The sequence below is a fragment of the Equus caballus genome, chromosome 6, assembly GCF_041296265.1.
Source record: "Equus caballus isolate H_3958 breed thoroughbred chromosome 6, TB-T2T, whole genome shotgun sequence".
Classification (NCBI taxonomy): domain Eukaryota; kingdom Metazoa; phylum Chordata; class Mammalia; order Perissodactyla; family Equidae; genus Equus; species Equus caballus.
The window spans coordinates 23,701,422-23,721,079 of NC_091689.1; the positions used below are offsets into that span (position 1 = coordinate 23,701,422).

The following is a 19,658-nucleotide window of genomic DNA, read 5'->3' on the forward strand; positions in this document are numbered from 1 at the left end:
ATGAGGGCATGTGTCTTGCTGTGGATGAACTTTGAGTCTTAGAAGGTGGCAGACACTGTGTGAGAGAAGGGCCCTCCTTGTGCTCAGTCCACTGTCTGGCGCAGGCGTGGAGCTGGGAGCCTTCCCTGGGTGCTGGACAAGGAGCTTTTGCTCAGAGGGGTTCCTCCACTTCGACTGATGCTCCAGCAGAATTGGCTTTCGCTGTCCTGCAAGCCAGGAACAACCTCGAGGGCTCCCATGGGGGTTGGATGATGATGGCCCTGGAAGGGAGCCACGGGGGAAGGGAGCCAGGTGGGAGGGAGGCCAGGTGAGGCTCCTGAGAGGTCATACCAGCATGTGGTGCAAGAAACCAGCTACTGAGACCAGAAGACAGCTGAGGAAGGCAGCTGCCTCTTACAGCTGCTGCTGTCTTTAATTCCTTTCCTCTCCTTTGGGATTCAGTTCTCTTGGATAACATCAGCCAAACTGTGTGCCCACGGAGGAGCGGGGAGTCCGTGCCGGTGGTCAGGACCACATGTGAGCAGCCCTGGGGTCGGCATGGAGGTGGTGGGTGGTTTTCAAAGTGAAGCCACCCCAGGGAGGACCTGGAGCGGAGGGCCAGGGGAGGGGACTGCCCTCTTCAGGAGCGCATCTTCTCAGAGTCAGCTCAGCCCGGGGCGGCTGAGCACTTTGGTTTAATAGGTCAGTCATTCTGCAGAGCTTGACAGTGGGTCCCTTCCCTGTGGTCTTGTCACCTTAGCACACAGGTGGAGAACCAGCTGGCACTCAATGGGGAGTTGGGGGTGTCAGGAAAGGCCCCTCATTCTTGCCCACACTTGTCTGCACAAGGCCACGCCACGTTCACAGTGAGAAGGTGTACAAGGCCCCTAGCTCCCCCATGCCCACTCCTACACTGAGCTGGTGGGCAAGGCCCCCAGCCCCCAGCCACCTCTCTGAGACCCTCAGTCCCGCCTGTGCTCATTTGCTCACCGAGGTGCCCACTCAGCTGAGTTTCCTCAGAACTTCTCCTCTTCTGATCAAATCCCACACTCTCCCCTTGGTCTCCTATCCTTCCAGCTCCCAAACTCCCTTCTTAATCTACATTTTGTCCTTACCAGGACCTCTAGAGCCTGTGGCCTCACTGTGGTCCCGGTCCATTAGCATCCCCCTGGTCCGTGACCTTCCCCAGGTCCCATGGCCCTGTGATGACTCTGAAGGCCCCTTTTCTAGGCTCCATGTCCCCTCCCCCAGATGCTCTCTGGCTGCCGTTCAGCACAGCTGCCCTTCTGGCCCCCACGCTGGATCTGCCTGATCATCCTCCCTGCTCTCCTCCGAGGACCTCGCTGGAGGAGGCTAGTCCTGCGCCCTTGTGGGCTGGGGGTCTCCGGTCTATCCTGGCCCACAGCACTGCCCTGCAGCCCCGCCCCTTCCTCTCCGCCAGTTCCCGAGCTCCTGTTCCTGCAGTAGCTCTTCCAAGCCTTCACTCCCTTCCCGACCACTGACCTGACCAGCCGCTCCCAGCAGTGAGCTCCCCGCTTCCTCACAGAGAAGCTCAAGGCCACCAGCCACAGCCTGCCTCCCGTCCTGTCCCTCACCTGTGTCCATGCCCACCCTTTCCTGCTTCCCCTGGCCCCCCACCTGTAGTCCGTGTCCATGCCCACCCTTCCTTCCTTCTCGGGGCCCTCCACCTGTGCTCTAGACTCTTTCCTCTCTGCCCCCCACTCCTGGAACAGATCGCTGCCCCACTTATTCCCTCTTTCTCTACTGGCTCCAACTTGGAATGTCAATATAATCAATCACCATATTAAAACAAAAAACAAACAAAACAAAAAATCCTCAGAAAGCCTTTTGTCTGTCCCTAACCCCGTCCTGCTGAATGCTGGCACATCTTGCTCCTTTTATGTCCACCTCACATTCCACTGGACTGTTCTGGCAGCCCCTCCTAGGGGCCCGGTCAGTAGCCTCTCTCAGCCCTGTTCTTCCTGACCTGGGACCCTGCTCTCCTCCCTGCCCCCGCACCGTGTCTGTCCTTGGTATTCCTTTTCAACACCCTCCTGCCTTTCCTCTGCAGTGACTCTGAAGGCTCCTTCTTTTCCTTCTGGCCCGTTAATGCAACAAATTGCCAAAGATGTGTCTTCCCACAGGGTCTGGGGCCAGATGCTTTCACAGACAGGTCTTCAGATGCCCACAGAACAAAGAATTCTTGTGCCATTTAGAGTGCTTATACCGGAAAGAACGTTCGTTAGCTTAACCCTGAAACCTTCTGTATTGACAAAGATAAAGAACTAAAAATACAGCCCAGTTAGATCACCATACTAATACACCTGAAGATGTTCTGTCCATTATGGAAGCCACCAGCCACATGTGGCTATTTAAATTAATTAGATACTATTTAAAATTCAATTCCTCAGTCTCATTAGCCACATTTCAAGTTTTCAAATAGCCATGCATGTGGTAGTGGCTGCCATACTGGACAGGCAGATATAGAACATGTCTGCCATCACAGAACGTGATTGGACAGCACTGGCTAAAGAGACAAATTTAGGATTATCTCAACACTATAGAAGGGTGTTTGGAGGCATGCTATTTCTGATCATTTTTTTAATTAATAAAATCGAAATAAAAGAATACCTTTTTAATATGATTTTAACAAACCCAAAATAGTCATCATGATATATAATGTTAGAAACAAGAAATGGATTTCTATTGTCACCACTTATCACAATCAGTTTATCGTTGTCCCAGAAGTGACAGCCAATGTGCTTAGAGAAGCGAGCAACATAAAGAGTTTACTTATGGACAGAGAGAGCCAAGACTACTATCTGCAGATGAAGAAAACCCAAGGTAGTTATCTGGAAAAGCAAGAAAAAGAGAGGTTAGTAGTCTGGCTAATTACAAAAGAATGTAAAAGATAATCAATGTCCCCTTTTTAGACGTCAAAAATAACTGATTAGAAAATATATAGAAAAATCCTATTTATAATAAAAATATGAGGTACCTAGAAATATACATGCAAGAAATGTGCAGAACCATGTGAAGAACAGTACAAAATATTACTGAGTGACATACCAAAACTGTGAATAAGTAGCAAGTGATGCCATACAGTCTTGATGGGAAGAACGTCACGCTGCAAAGATGTTGGCTCCTGAGGAATTGGCGAGCTGTAGTCCCAGTCAAATTCCCAAGGCATTCGGGGCAACATGAGAAAATGGTATGAAAAACAAAGATGTGAACAGTTTAAGAAGAATAAGGAGGACCTTGGTCCAATAAGATAATAAAAAGATATATTTTAATGCTTGGTTAATTAAAACAATGTGGTCCTTTCACAGATGTAGATGATCCATGAGACAACACGGACAGGCCTAAAATACAGCAAGTATATATAACAATTTCTAGTACAATGAGGGTAACATTTCATCTCAGTAGGAAAGGGAAGGATAGTTAAAACTAAGCGTTGGGACCATTGACCATGGCGGGGGGAGGGAGCTGACCTCAAATTTTTAATTGTTATATTAAAAATGTAAGACATGAAACTATGAAAATTACTGGAAGAGAATATAGGTAAATATGTATATAATCTTGAATAGGAATGCCTACATATGATAGCACAGAAAGAAATCACAACAGAAAATATAGATAAGTATTGACTAAATAAATATGTCCATCTGAATTTAAAGAGAAAATTTTTGGCTTTTAAAAAGTTAGAAGAAACAATCTTAACAGAAATGGCGAAGAGTCATATCTGTGATATATAAAGAGCTCCTTAAAATCAGAAAAATAAATATTTTCCAAATTAGAAAAACGTGAAAATCCCAATGTTTAAATAGGAAAAGGATATGAGCAGGAAATTCACCAAGTAAGAAATGCACATAACCAATAAACACAAAAAAAAAATAACTAAAAGAGTAATAATAGAAATTCAAACTAACTAAAGGAAAAATTTTTCACGTATTTCCAAAGATGAATGAGAATCCCAATATTCAGCCTGGTTAAAGGGTGCAGGGAAATTCACAGCTGAAGAGAGGGATAAAGTAATTCAACCTTTACCAGAGGCCAAGCTGGCACAGTGTAGCAAAAGCTTTAAAAGTGTGCTCACCCTTTGAAGCAAGCCCTCTGCTCAAAGTCATCCTAGAAAGACTCGAACGTCCAAAATTACAAGCTTTGGTTAAATACCAAATTTAACTGTGACTTCAACAATGGATTCCCCTGCACGCATTAAAAATAATGCAATAAATTTTTATGAACAGTTCACAAGACATTCACTGGGAAAAGCAGGTTATGGAAATGTATGGATTTAGCCCATTTCCCTTTTTAAAAAGTACATGGAAAAGTCTAATAATGGTAATAACAGAGGCTCTGCATTCCTTGAGCCTTTTCTCCGTGTGACTCACACACTCATGTCTTGGAGTCCAGCCCCGTCTCTGTTTCCTTGGCTGGATCCTCCTGACTCCTTCAATATTGGCATTTGGAGGGTCCAGGGCCCCTGCCTCAGCCCTCTTCTCTGTGCGCACACCTCCCCAAATGATCTCGACCAGCACCGTGGTTTTAAATGCCTTCTAGACCAGCGCTGCCCAACAGAATGATGGAAATGTTCTATATGCGCGCTCTCCAATATGGCAGCCACGCACTCCCCATAGCTGTTGAGTATTTGAAATGTGGCTAAGGCGACTTGGGAACCCAATTTTTCATTTTATTTAATTTTAGTTAACTTAAACTTAAATCGTCCCGTGTGCCCAGTGGCTGGTGGCTACCATATTGGTCTAGACAACAAGTTCCAAATTTATGCCTTCAGCTGAGAACTACCCTCTGAAATTCTGACGCACGTACACAGATGGCTGCTCCACACCTCACAGGAGGTCTGGTCAGCATCTCTCACCCAGCTTGTCTAAAACAGAAGTCTGGATTCCTCCTCCACCTCCAACACCCCCAGGCTCCATCTCGGAAGCGGCCTGCTTGCTGATGTCAAGTTCCCAGGAATCACAGTCGTCTCCCCTCCTTACTCCATGTGTCATACATCAGCTAACCCCGTTGTCTCCACCATCAAAATAAATCTCAAATCCGTCCACTGTTCACCATCCATACAGCCATCCCCGTTCACCCCTCGCCATCTTGCTGCTGGGCACCACAGGAGCTCATTTCCCTCCACCCTCACTGCCTTGTTGTCTTTATTCCCCAAGGCCCCCAGGAATAGCCTTTCCGCCAGGTCTCCCCGTTGCTCCCTTCTTCACATGGCTCACGTGCCTGCTCAGATGTCACCTCCTCAGAGAAGCCTTCCCGGATTGCCTTTTCTAAAATGACCACCACTCCCCTGACACTGCCTCTTTTGCTTAGCCTGCTTGATCTGCCTCCATAGTCCTCAGCACTCGTCTGATATCATGTGAGTTGTGTACTTGTTTAGTATCTGTCCCCTGCCCGTATCCAAGCCCAGCGAGGGCTCTCTTTTTGTTTGCTACTGTGTCACCAGCACCCAGCACAGTTCTGACCACAGAAAGGTTCAACAGCTATCTTTGAATGCACACAGGTGACACCACTTGGAGCTTTGTCTGTGTTCCATCATTAATCCTCAGATACCCTCAAAATGTGGCTCCTATTATTGTCCCCATTTAGGAGTGAGGACTCTGAGTATGAGGCAGACTTCCAAGCCACGAAGATCATTCAGTGGTTGTTAACATGGGGATATGTGGGAGGTGGTCGGGGGATTCTTTTTACTGTTTTGTATTTTCACTTCTCTTTATCTTCTCAGTGTTCTATATTAATTCGTTTTACTTGGGTGTTAAAAAGGTCTTAAGTAGAGAAAATACAGTCACATTATTTTTTAATGTCACGTAAATACAAAGGCGCACCAAGTAAATCTTCTTGGAGGAACATCCAGTTAATAGTCCAGCTTCTTACCTCCCTCCCTCTGGGGAAGAGCCCAGAACTTCTGTGGTCGCCCACCATCCCGGACCCGAGCGACCTGTGTATGGCGTGGAAAAGAATCGAATCGAGCCTCAGCATTCTAGAATCAGCATCATTGCTGATTTGCATATTGTCTTCTCTTATGCTCATTTGAAGTCCTTTTAGCCCATGGCTTCCTGTGTTGATTGAGATGGGCTCCCAGTGTGTTTATGGTGGAAATTCTTGGGTATTCCTAAAACCCCGGGAGAATGAGAAGGCGGAGCAGGAGGCGGCTGACTCACGCCCTTGGGTGAGGACTGAAGCTTACCTAAACAGAACACCCTGTTTGAAAGGGCACAGCCTGAAAATCAAATATTAGGCTTGCGAACCTTCCCCAGAAAGACAAACAGGTGGTGGTGTGGATTTGCAGTCTCCGCAAACAGACCAGAATTCCTGAGAAAAATCTGTGAAAGATCTCCCAGCGTGAGACATGGGCAAACATGGCTTGCTTTAAAAATTAATAATAATAGGGAATTTGAAGTCACCCCTAGCTGGACCACTGGCACTGCAGACGGACAACTTTAGGGCTGAAAAACCAGGGGCTGAGCCAGGAAGTCAGCTGCCAAGGCAGGACCCGGAGATCAACTCTGGTCTAAGATCACTCACGAGATTCCTATGAGGCTATCTCCACCAGGGGCCTGCCGTTCATACATCACCACATATTTCTTCTTTATCGTGTTTATCATCCTGCGGTCATTCTCTTCAGAGGACTTCAAAGAACGTTAGCAAGTTTCTATTTCCCTCACTATAATTCCTGATTTGTATAATCAGGGCTTAGATCCAGGTAATTGCTCTTCAATTATCAGTGCATTCAGCAATTATCTCTGACAGCTATGTTTAGTTTGGTTGTCATAACTTTAATAATTTTGTCTCTTCATTTTGTGACTCCAGTTCTTTCACGCTGCAGCACCCCATTCTTAGAGTCCTACTTGGGATTCATTCTTCGGTCCTCTGGAGTACATCCTCATGTTGCTTTCCTAGGAATGGCATGGGGTGTGGATTTTACATTCGGGATCTCTGTTTTACTCGGCTGGGAGTGAGATCTCCACTCACACACTTTCCCCTCAGAACTCTGGCAGAATAATACACTCCCAAAGATGTTCACATCCTGATCTCCCAAATCCATGAGGATGTTAGATTATGTGGCAAAGGGGGATTAAGGTTGCAGATGCAATGACACTATCAGCTGGCTAATCAAAAGGCGTGGACGTGGGGCCCATGTGATCACAGAGGCCTGCTAAGTGGAAGGAAGGGGAGGGCAGGAGAAACTGAGAGCCAGAGTAATTCAGCCTGAAAAGGACTCAGCCCGCCATTGCTGGCTCTGAAGATGGAGGGAGGGGCTGTGAGCCAGCAAATACAGGTGCCCTCTAAGAAGCTGGAGAAGGTCAGGGAACCAAGGTTTCTCCCCCAGAGCCTCCGGGAACGATCACAGTTCTGCTGACACCTTGATTTCGGCCCTGAGAGACCCGTGTCAGACATCTGACCTCCAGAACCATGTATAATAAGTTGACGTCGTTTTTAAGCCGCTGAATTTGTGCAAATGTGTTACAGCAGCAACACGAAGCTGCCCCATTGCTTCTAGCTCTCGGTCTTGCAAACAAGCCGCATGCCAGGCTTGTGTTCCAGCCCACGCAGCCTGCTCTGTCTGCTCATGCTGGCAGGGACATTACTGCATCCTTGTAGCTGAGCAGTTGTGTCCGTCAGTTGTGTGCATGGGGCCCACAATCCAGCAACCCCTTCTAGTCTGAAGATCCAGCTCCCTTCCTTTTCCTGGTTGGGAGAGGTTTCACCTATTCCCGTGGTGATCGTGCTACTGTGGCAGGGTTCAAACTCACTCACACCCAAGCTGTGCAAAGAAAAATAGTTCATTGATTACCTCTCTGATCTTACTCAAGAGTCTCCACCCATTGAGCAGCAAGAAAGCTTAAGCTTGTCGATGTCCCTATCCCAGACTCTGCTCGCTTACGGTCTCCTTTCTTGGCTTAGTCTTCTCTTCCAGCGTGACCCATCCAGGTCAGCAGTGGGTGATGGGAGAGGGGCTCATGGCGCTCACTGTGACCAGAGTTGGTGGGGTCTTGACTGCACACACTGTCCACTGGCTCCTTGCTGTTCTCTGATGCAGAGCAGAGGGTTGGGTCTGCTTCTGGGATGCGGACCATCGCTCATATGCAAATGTTCCTGACGGGCGTTGGGAGTGGCTGGCATCTGCCACTGAGGTCCTGATCCCAGCCATCTACCCTACATGCGGAGGCCTCTTGATACCAACCCCAAGACCCCACTCGTCCCCTGGCCCTCTCAGCACATCATACCGTCCTGCTAGGGCTTGGTCTAAGATTTGTAGAGATCCACCCAACGCCCAACACAAGTGATAGAGAGCACACGCACCGGCCCTGGAGGGATGAGCCACCAACCCCTGGTGTCCTGGGCTCTCCCCAACACTCTTGGAATCTGAAACCGTATCAGTGAACGTTTCCTCCCTTGTTCCATTAAAATCCATTGGCCTGTCTTGCACTTAGAGTGGACCTTTTATCCATGCCTGATTTTGTAACACCGTATGCAGACTTCCCAAATGTCGACACATTTCATTATATATAACCAACAAAATCACACTCATGACCATCCTCACTGATCTCATGAGAAACCTTTAAGTGATGGAAACTGTCAAGCTCGTGGCGGCAGATGTAAGTTTTCCAACGTTCTTCTTTGTGCTTGAAAGCTTGAGTTTTGTGATTGGCAACAAATATTGTCACTTATCTTCCTGAAGTGACGGGCTCACTTTGTTCACTTTTGAGAAAATGTTGGGCAAATGCCCCAGGCAGAATAGTTTCTCTCTCAGCTGTTCTTTCAAGTAAAAATGATGTTTCCTGGAAAAAGTTTCTAGTTCGGATTGGAATTCAAGCAATTGCCTGGCTCCTTTCATCAGGACATCTGTGGTCCTTCAATACACAGTGCACGTCTCATTTCAGCTCACAGAATATTAAGAAGGCAGGTACCCAGGGGTCAAGGTTGGATAAGGTGAGTAATTTTTCCTGTTTCGTCAAGGACATACCTTTAATCGAGGACATACCTTTAATCGAGGACATACTTCATCAAAGACAAGCTCCTCTTCTTTACTCTTCCTTTGTGACAAAAAAGAGAATGGCTACTGGTATAGTTTGTTCCTCTGCCTTGATCTGCTAAGGCCCTAGTAGTTTTGCCGTCATTGCTTTTGCATCATCACTGCAGGTGTCAAAAAGCAAAAAAGACAAATACCATCGTAGTATCATTATGAAAATCGTTTTGACCTTGTGGACTTTCTTCAAGGGTCATAGGAACCTCTGGACCACATGTTGAGAACCACTATTCTAAATCATTGGACTAAATATGCTGCAGTGCAATTCTGCCCATTTCCCTCCTCGTTGTCGATTTTAAGTTCTTTCCGTCTTTACTTTAGCCAGCTCTTCTCCACGTCAATGAACATAGCCTGAGTCCTTCCATCTCAGCCTTCGTCTCTTGCCCCTCTCTCTTATGCCCCACTTAGCACACCAAACAGACTTGTTTCAAGTCTTCTTCTGTTTCTGGTAGTAAATCACATTCAGGGGGCCTTTTATTCCTGAAGGTGACTTTAACTTGTAGCTGCATGATGACCTTTTGCCTATTGATGTATGTGTAGTGGACAGACATCTGGTCAACCCAGTGTTTGCACTAAGCAGGGCGTGTGCATTGCTCTGGCCCCACTCACTTCCTCCCCATTTGGTTGATGTGCCCTGTGGCTGGCAGGCATCATGTGGTGTTACTCTGCTGGAGCAATACGGAGTCTCCTTTTCCCTTCCTTCCCGTTCTCCATCTATGAAGAAGAGAAGTTATGTTTTAAAGAATCTGAAGCAAAATATAATTATCCTTTCCCCAAATTCAGCACCTGAATTTTGTCACTCTCCAGCCACCACCCCAGGACTCTTCTGGGCTCTTATTTAAGAGGACTTCACATTCTGGGATGCAGTGTGCCTCCACACGTCCTCATCTTTCTTCCTGCTGAGCTGGGCCCTGAGGGTACAGCTCTGCCTGGATAGAGAATAAGAAGCACTCACTGGGAGAGAGGCTGGACAAGGCCCTGCCCAGTGAAGGAGCGGCCTCTAGGTCTTCTGGCTGATGCAGATACAGCAAGAGTGGAAATGGAGGAGACCAGAGCCTTCCCACCTGGCTCCAGGTGCCTGGTGCTCCTCTGTTTGGAGCAAAGACTTGACCTCATCCATGCAGCTTTATCTAAACTGTAGTCAATGGATGCCAATATTCCCCTAGATTCTTATCACCACTTGGCCATCCTTTCTTGGTTTTCAAATCTGAGACAGGAGTCTTATTTTTGTGTCTGTCTTCAAGAGTGTTTTAATCAATAGATGGGAGAGGGGAGTCAGTGAACTGCAGTCAAGGCTGCTGTAAACCAGAGCAGTCTCCCAAAGCTGCTTGGAATCGCTCCATTGTCCTCAGCCTCCACCATGCTCTGGGGTGTCCCCATCAGAAACCACAGGTGCAGAGTTCTCAGAAGACAATGGCTCCTAGTGTCTGTCTAATTATGTCACTAAGAATGGATTAATTTGATCTCATCTAAAACTAAAAATATTATGTTTGGCAGACATTCTCTGAAACCCAAAACAAAGGGAACATGTTCCTTATCTGGGGGTGGGCTTTCCAATCAGTGCAGTTGGCGGGCTCACCAGGAAGCTCTGCTACCGAAAACCCCGTGGTCTGGGGGAACGGTGGTTTTCCTGGGACTTCTGGGCTCTGGGTCATTCCTGCTCTGGACACTCGCCAAGCCACACCACTGCAGCCATTCTCCACGGGACAAACCTGGGGAGCAGGTCAACCTGCTCCACTGCTGGAGGAGACCCAGAACTGCTCACTGAGGGAATATCATCTGGTTTTGCCCTTAGGACCCTGTGTGACCCCTCTAGGGAGGGTGCAGTGATCCGTCAGCTTTCTCAATGGGACGCCAATCCGACCTCCACTTACCAGGTGTTGTCCTCAGCTCAGGGCCATTAACTCAGGCCAGTGTGGCAGAACGGGTGTAGCTGGCCAGGGCCTCACAGAAAGGAGCTTCTGCCTTGCCCACCTTCTGAATGAGCCTTTCCTCTGCATTCTCTGTGACCTCTGCTGCTGCTCTGACCAGCTCATGAACCACTTGGATTTTTCTTTCTTCTTTTACCTCCTCTTAAAAAATTAGACTGGGCAATAGATTGGCTCTAGATAACCATGTGGCCCAATCAGGCTGCACACCCAGGGCTCCACCTCGCCTGCTTCCTGCTGGGCTTCTGAGAGCCACCAACTTCACCCCATCCAGGGAAGGTTGTCTACAGGTCCACGCCATCCAGCTAAAGAGAGAGCCTGGCACAGTCTCCGAGCTTTGAGTTCTGCATCCGAAAAACTCAGGGTTCAGGCTCAGAGCTGGGGAAAGAACTTGGGCTTCAGAACCTCAGTCCATCCTCTTTCCATGATTTTGAGTTACATGAGGTTGTGCAGGCAATGGCAGTAACTGCCCCACTCTGTGTTTCTGAACCTTCATGGTTCGTTGTCCTTTGGCCATGAATCAAAGTCGTGGGCGTGCAGACTGGAAAATGTAAAATTGTCAGTAGTCACAGAAATGTTTAAATGCAATTTCTTGTCTATAAAAATAGTGTATTTCATGGGCCAGCCCAGTGGCGCAGCGGTTAAGTGCACACGTTCCACTTCAGCAGCCCAGGGTTCACTGGTTCGGATCCCGGGTGTAGATATGGCACCACTTGTCAAGCCATGCTGTGGTAGGCATCCCACATATAAAGTGGAGGAAGATGGGCATGGATGTTTGCTCAGGGCCAGTCTTCCTCAGCAAAAAAAGAGGAGGATTGGCAGCAGATGTTAGCTCAGGTCTAATCTTCCTTAAAAAAAAAAGAAATAGAGTATTTCAACTCCAGCTTACCCAAATTGCTCATGTTTGAGCCCAACTTATTGGTCTTCCCCCTAGGGAGAGAGTGGGATTGGCGTTGCAAATAGTAAGGGCTGCCTGTGAGTCTTTACCCCACTTTGGGTCGCTGTTTCCTGCATATGGGAGAGTTCCTGTGTGTGTGCGCACACACATTTAAAACCAACTGTAAAAACAAGATGTCCAGAGGCTGACCAGGTGGCACAGTGGTTAAGTCCACACACTCTGCTTCGGTGGCCTGGGGTTCACTGGTTTGGATGCTGGGCCTGGATGTACGCACTTATCAAGCCATGCTGTGGCAGGCATCGCACATATAAAGTAGAGGAAGATGGGCGTGGATAGGGATGTTAGCTCAGGGCCAGTCTTCTTCAGCAAAAAGAAGGGGATTGGTAGTGGATGTTAGCTCAGGGCTAATCTTCCTCAAAAAAAAAACAAGGTGTCCAACATATTTCTTGTTTCTGATCTTTTCCTAAGGGGGTTGAAGGGCAAGATTAAGAGGGAAAGTTCCCAGAGGGAGCTGCTTTCGGACACCGCCCACCTGAATGAGACCCACTGTGCCCGTTGCCTGCAGCCCTACCGGCTCCTGGTGATGCCCAAGAGGCAATGTGTGGACTGCCACCTCTTCATCTGCAAGGCCTGCAGCCACGCCCATCCAGAGGAGCAGGGCTGGCTCTGCGACCCCTGCCACCTGGCCAGGTGAGCCAGGCCCAGAGGTCAAGTGACCCTGCTGGTTTTGGGGCCCAGTGTGTCCCTTTGGTGGGGCTGGCTGAAGAAGGGTGGGCACGTGGGTGTGTGTGGCAGGGCCGCCCCCAGCTCTGGGCTCCGTCTCTCTGCAGAGTCGTGAAGATCGGCTCGCTAGAGTGGTACTACGGGCACGTGAGAGCCCGCTTCAAGCGGTTCGGGAGCGCCAAGGTGATCCGATCCCTCTGCGGGCGGCTGCAGGGTAAGGCGCGGCCGGCCGGGAGGGCGAGGGCCTCTCTGTCCAGTGTCCAGGGGGCTATTTTTGTTCCCAGGCATGCTAATGTTTCAGGACCAAGCAGATTCCTTTGGAATGTGGTGTGAGCACCTGTCTGTCAGTCCCTGTTTCTGGCGTTTCATATGAGGTTGGCTGCTTTTCGTGTGAGGTGTGAACTTCTAGACACCCCCTGGCCTGGCCTGGCCCCCTGGGAAGTCCTGCGTGTGGTTGACACCCCCACTTTTTGAAATCGTATTTTTTCCAGAGCTCCATAGCAGGTTGAAAACGCATAGCCAAGGGTCTCAAACTGGGTGGCTCATCAAATAACCAGACTCTGATTAATAGCCCACGTTTTCCAGGCCCTTCCTCCCGGGGGTTGGGATTTGGGGCCCAGACTCTCTTTTCAACAAACATTTCCCATGAGTCTGATCATCCTCAAGACTTAGAGAAATTGATTGTAACTCAATCGTTTGTTTTAGTATTTTGAATTCAACTATTTATTTCGTGATGAACTTGAAATCCAGACCGTTGTCTTATGCTAAACATGAGTTCACCTTTACTGTCTACCTTCGTGCTATTTAGACAGAGGTCATTTCAGGGGAAGGATGGGAGAATGCCTGAGTTTGCCAGTTTCCCCTGAACTTTATAGGAGATCATTGAGCAGTGTTTGTGGGGAAGGCACACCTTGTCCCTGCCACTTGAGCCCCAGGTTCTGCCATCAAGCCTGGCCAAGCTTTGGGTGGGACACCTTGCTGGGCTGGTGCCTGGGATCTCAGTATCATGAGTGTCTCCATTTGGAGGATGGGGGCAAGTGCCTCCCGGGCTACAGCTCCTGCACGTCCAGAGCCGATGCTCTGCTTCTTGTACTGGGGATGCCCTCACCGTGCCCAGCCCAGGCATCTCCCCCAGGCCTTCTGGGGAGGCACCTTGTTTGTGTCTTGTGTCCCTTACAGCCCCAGGTTGATAGGCAGGAGCAGAAGTTGGGCATGGCCACCCCCAGAGCGTTTGAGCTCCCGATGGCCATGGTGCAGGTGTTTCTGAGGCATCTGAGCACATTGTTGAATGCAGGACAGAGACCGCCGAGGGGCACCCTGCCCTGTGATGGCTTTTAGCACCTGGAACCGCAGAACACAGGGTGTGGGCCTTCTTGGGAGGGAGAACATAGGATCAGTCATCAAACCAGGACATTTTTACGAGTAAAAGTAGCCCTGCTGATAACATGCTGAGACAACAGATGTGATGGGAGTGCCCCGGGGACAGGGAGGTACCATCACTCTGTCCTTGGTGGGGGGGGAGGGGTCTTCCCACCTCCTCCCCAGGCTGATTCTTTGTGGCTGATTTCTTTGTCTCGGGCTGGAGCCCATCAGTAAATCCCACGTCCACTGAACCAGCCAGGAGCCACCGAGGGTCTTCCTATGGCAGAGGGAGCTTGGTCCAGCCCCTTCCACAGGGCTCAGGGGCGGGAACCACAGGGGGCTCTCGCAAAGCCGCATGGCGAAGCCTCTGAGAATCTCAACCCCAAGGCAGCCCGGCTGATGGCGGGAAACCGCAGGCCATATCAGAACCTCCGAGGACCTGGGCCTCACCCTGGGAGATGCTGATCTCTAGAGACCGCGGTGGCCCAGGAATCCGTGTTATATAAAAAGGGTGGTGGGGATTCTGATGCCCAGGCAGGGCCCATTGCTGCTGGAACCACCACCACCCTGAACCTGCCAATTTCAAAATTGTCACCACCGAGGGCCAGGAGGTGGCGCTGTTGGGCCACGGGAACCCAGACTCCCAGCTGCCGCCCGGGCTCGGTGAGGAGAGTCTCAGGTCCCCAGGGTGATGCCCAGGGGCTGCGTTCTTCCTGTGGGGGGCCTGTCAATACCACACAGTGCACAAGGAGGGGAAGGGCGCAAGGAGCACGAAAGCTGGGAGAGGTGTGCCTTTAAAAAGAAAGTATTCAAATTAAAGAATGAAAAGGAAAGAAATGATTAAAGTTAGTGTTTGGCAACCTGCCACAGCCAGGGCCATGTGCAGCTGGTAGGGGGCCACCGGGGGGTCTTCTGAGTGAGCCTTCAGAGCAATGGGGGTGTTTTCCCAAGGCCTCCTAACAGGATAGGCAGGCACTGTGGGGGGCCCTCGGTGGGGGGGGGGGTGGGATCAAGGAGCCCCGTCCCTAAGCACGTTGGGGGGCCCTTGGGGGAGCAAGGAGCCGAATCCCTAAGTGGGCGCGGGGCGGGGGGGTGGGAAGAGAGGGAAGCGAGGAGCCCCTCCCCTAAGCACGCGCGGTGGGGGGGAGGGTCTGGGGGGGCGAGGAGCCCAGTGCCTAAGCGCACAGGTGTCCGACGGGAAGATCTTCTCAGCTCCTTTTCTCTGGTTGTAGGTTTGCCTGACAGAGCGCACGGCTCGCCCGACATCAACAGTAAGTCGTTCAGGCTCAAATGGTTTCATTTTGGTTTCCAACTGCCTCTCAACAGTAGTCAAGAAATCTCTGTTCCTGTCAGGAACATGGGAAATCCTTCAGGCTTCTTTTAAGCATGACTTGGTCTTCATAGATGGGCTCATACTGCTCAAACCCTTGTCCCAAGTGGAGGGAGAGACATAAAGAGCTGATGACCGAAAGGGTCACAGAGCTCCTGGGGGCCTTCGCTGTTCATATTCAATGGTGGGGACAAGGACACCCTACACACACAGTCCCACTCCCCCAGGCCTCTGGAAACCCCTTTCCAGGTTCCCCGGGTGCAGACAGAGTTCACATCTCAGTGCCTTCTGTCCACTGGTTTGGTGTGAGTTTCCTCAAGACCGTCAATGTCCAGAAAGAATAAAAATAACTACCAAGGGGCCACCCCGTGGCTACTGGTTTAGTTCACGTGCTCTGCTTCTGCCACCCAGGTTCACTGGTCCAGATCCGGGCACAGACCTAGCACCACTCAGCAAGCCATGCTGCGGCCACAACCCACATACAAAATGGCAGAGGATAGGCTCAGATGTTAGCTCAGCAACACTCTTCCTCAGGCAAAAAGAGGAAGATTGGCGACAGATGTTAGCTCAGAGCCGATCTTCCTCACCAAAGAAAATAATAATAATAATTACCAGGTCTGTTGTCAGAGTCCAACGAAGAGGGGGCACCAGCTGGCTGGTGCTCATGTCTGGGGGTGGAGAGCGGGCATGATGAGGCTGGACCAGGTGTCAAGGTGAGGGGCCCTCGGAGAGAGGGGGTGCTGACAGGAGCAGGAAGCGAGAAGCACAGGAAGGCACATGTTCTTCTCCTCTTTCTCCCACTCCCGCCTGCTCTGGGCAGAGCCTGGAGGGAGCAACAGGCCAGCAGAAACGGGGTTGGTTGGCAGGGTCCTGGCCCCACATCACGGAGCAGAGGGTCACGGTGGGTCAGGAGCTGAGACAGGAGCTGGAACTTGGCGAGGTGCAGGTGGTCCTGTTTCCCCTGTCAGCCTCCAGGGCACCCTCAGATACGATAAATGTCCTGCTTGTTCACCCTCGAGACCTCCCCCCACCTGAAGATGCAGGGAGTGAGGGGCAAGGGACAGGGGGAGGGGTGCATGGGCGGCAAGAGCTGGGACCGGCCCCAGGGGACAGGAGCTCCCGCAGTGCCAGGGGTCCCCTCGTGGCCCCTGATGGAAGGAGGCTGATGCACTGGGCTTCTAGCTCTAAAACCCCAGAATTCGTTTACAGGCTCTCTCTCTGCCATGACCTTAAGGAGCAGGACACAGACCAGGCCACTGTGAATGGGAGGAAAGACAAGAAGAGTGTGGGGAAAGACAGGCCTGGGCGCTCAGGGAAAGAAGGGGCCCTGGGGCTGAGCCTCTCCTCCCTCCCATCTGTGCCTGAGGCCAGGCCTGCTGATAAGCAGATGAAATGAGACTGCCCGTGAAGTGGTTTGTTTGGGGAAACATGACTTCGCTCTGGGCCTCCTTCACCCACCACACCCCCAGTGTCTTCAGATTGCCCAGGAAACAGTTGGTAAATCTAGGGTGAATGGCTGCAGGTGTGGCCACTGCTAAAACTGATGCAGAGTACTAGTTTTCTGCTATGATTTGGACCAGTTCTAACTGATGCTTGGGTAGGTCTTTGAAAGGCCAGCAGAGGGCCTTGCCTGGATGTTTCACAGTGGATGGATGGATGGATGAGTGGGTGGGGTGGATGGATGGATGGAGGATGGATGGGTGGTAGGTGAGTAGATGGATGGATAGATGGATGAATGGGTGGATGGAGAATGGATGAATGGATAGATGGATGGATAGACAGATGGATGGGTAGATGGATGGAGGATGGATGGGTGGTAGGTGAGTGGATGGATGAATAGGTGGATGGAGAATGGACAAATGGATGGATGGATGGATAGACAGATGCATGGGTAGATGGAAGATAGATGGAGGATGGATGGGTCGTAGATGAGTGGGAGGGTAGATGGAGGGTTGGGTGGGTGGATGGATGGACAGATAGTTTGCCCCCAGTCTTTCTCTCCCTGGGTGGAGTCATGCAGGCGTCTGTTGCAGGTGGGCCTGCGCGAAGCCCTGGAGAGAGAAGCGGAGACAGCAATGAGCAGACGGATGAGGATGGAGAACTGGACACAGCTGCCCAGGCCCAGCCCCTTGGCAGCAAAGTAAGTCTTCCCGCAGCCACCCCCAGCGCTCCCCACAGCTGGAGAAGCCTCATACTCTGACTTCCTGAAAAGCTCAGTGCTCTCCATGACTCCTCTGGCACAAAGACTCCGCCTCCCCCGCCACGCCCAAACGGTCTCTGAGATCCAAACAGGAGCGTGCTCTCAGAGTATGGTCTCACCATAAGCAACCCCAAAGCAAGCTGTGGAGCGGGCACAGCCTGCAGAGAAGCCTGCATGGACCATCAGTCCCGGCGGCACACAGGTCATGAGGGCAGGCAGGGAGCCCAGTGGACACTGGTGTCCTGAGGACGTGGCCTTGACATCTCTCAGGGGAGTAATCCCCCTCAGGCTCACCTCTGCGAACTTTTTTGCTTTTCTTTGTAGCCAGTGATAAGCCACATTTTTATTGGTGTTTGTTTCTATTTTAACGTATTTTTGGTGATAAACACAAGCAAGGGGACCCCCAGGGTTTCTGGGTGGGATGACGGAAGGGGAGCAGGTTGGAGGGGAGAGGTGAGGCAGGAGATGGTGAGTTTAGATTGAGACACTTGGAGAGCGATGGGACTGTGAGATTCAACACTGGCCAGGTCTGCCTGCTGCTTGATGGGCAACATAAAGCATCTTTTTGTGAGAAAATTGTATCCATGCCATTTAGTGAGCTTACAGAATACTACCCAGTGTCTGGAACATTCCCTACACAATACTTTTAAGGAATCAAAATCATTATAATGAGGGAGGGATTTAGAACTTAACCTCTAATCTTGTATCTAAAGAGCATGGAGCTCTGGAGAGCTCTCGCCCACCTCTGCCTCCCTCCATCGAGGGTCCCCTCATTTACCTAAGCCCCACCTCTCAAGGTCAAGGGTGAGAAGCACCTCCCCATCAAGAAACCTGCCTGCCCCCAAGGCTGCAGCCGCCAGGCCTGTGTCCTCAGCACTTGTGAGCAGGCGTATGCCCATCAGAGGCTGAGTGTGTTTCCTTTTGCTCATCTCAGAGGGACAGGGATGCAGATTTTGTGACAGATGGGATGGGCTCTGGGCCACCCCTCAGTGCCAGCTCGGGGCTCCTTCGGGTTTGTCTATAGTGCAGGAGGTGGATGTGCCCACAGAGGCGCCCACCCCGCTGCCCAGGGGTGAGGGGCATCTGGTCCTCTCTGTCAGGCTGACCTGACTCTCCTCCTCTTGCCCATGTCTGCACCTGATAAGAAAAAGCGTCTCCTCCCCATTCACGGCCTGGACTTCGAGACAGACTCTGACGACTCCACTCCGTCTTTCAGTCACCCTCCACACCTGTCCTCAGTCCCAGCGGCCACAGACAGCCTGCAGGTCAGTGGGCCCCCATTTCTGTCTGTCCTGAGATGACCTGAGCAACGGGTGTTCAGGCCCCAGGTAAGGGACAGTGCTCTGGGGAGCGGTCTGATGGCCATGAGGTCGTAACAAGCGATAAAGCACAGTGGACAGGGCCGTGGCTGGGGTGGGGGGCACAGGATACAGAAACTTCGCATCCTCCCAAGAAACGTCCCACTCTCCAGTCTCTGGAGAGGCTGGGTTGGCAGCTTGGAGAAGTGGGGCCCAGGGCAGGAACCAAGCCTGGGCAAAATGAGTCAGGACCCCAGGGTCTTCAGGGTGGGTGCTTGTCAGAGAAGTAAGGCAGAAGCCCCGTGACTCAGGAGGACGTAGCAGAGGAGCTGTGTCCATGCTGGAGCCAGACAGGACCTGCCACGTGCCTGGACCTCTGTCTTATTAGTAGTGGTCATATACACTTTATGGCCCACACTAGGATAGCCTTTCTAGTGGAAGAGGCCGCCAGCCATACAGCATCCGCAGAGGCCATGCAGGAGAGCCAGGCCACGTGGTCGCTCTACTCCTTAGCTGTGTGACCTTGGTCTGGGGAACCTCTAAGAGGCTCCATCCTCTCGTCTGGAAAAAGGGGTGACTATCCCCACTTCACAGGATCACTTGCAGGAGGAGAGGCCATGCCTGGCACACATGGACACTGGCATGTAGCAAAGGGCAGCTTGGGCACAAGACCCAGAGCAACAACCACCTTTGGCAGGACAACTGAACTCTGGGTGTCGCCTGGGGCCAGAGCTAGGGCAGAGTTAGGTCTGCCCAGGCTGATCTGCAGACCCCTGTGGGGGGAGGGAATGACAGGGCAGGGAGCCAGAACCCAAGAGGTCTTGGGGCCATGGGTCCTGCTCCAGCTGCAAGCCTGCCACCTGCAGTTTCCATTTCTGATGGCCTCTGGGG

At 51.0% G+C, this 19,658-nt stretch overlaps 1 protein-coding gene across 10 annotated transcripts in view; it reads left to right on the forward strand.

Annotated features, from left to right (window-relative positions):
* MLPH (melanophilin) overlaps nt 1–19,658 on the forward strand; it is a 50,761-nt gene that overhangs the window by 10,360 nt on the left and 20,743 nt on the right. For 7 of the 10 annotated variants that reach the window (XM_014740421.3, XM_014740423.3, XM_014740420.3 and 4 more), the window contains exons 3-7: nt 12,323–12,544; nt 12,685–12,791; nt 15,172–15,210; nt 17,303–17,409; nt 18,615–18,734. In XM_014740421.3, coding sequence (XP_014595907.2) covers nt 12,323–12,544; nt 12,685–12,791; nt 15,172–15,210; nt 17,303–17,409; nt 18,615–18,734 — 595 coding nt within the window. Of the gene's footprint in view, nt 1–40; nt 517–12,322; nt 12,545–12,684; nt 12,792–15,171; nt 15,211–17,302; nt 17,410–18,614; nt 18,735–19,658 lie in introns of those variants that run through there. The other 3 variants (XM_070269568.1, XM_070269567.1, XM_070269566.1) reach the window with 3 other exon arrangements.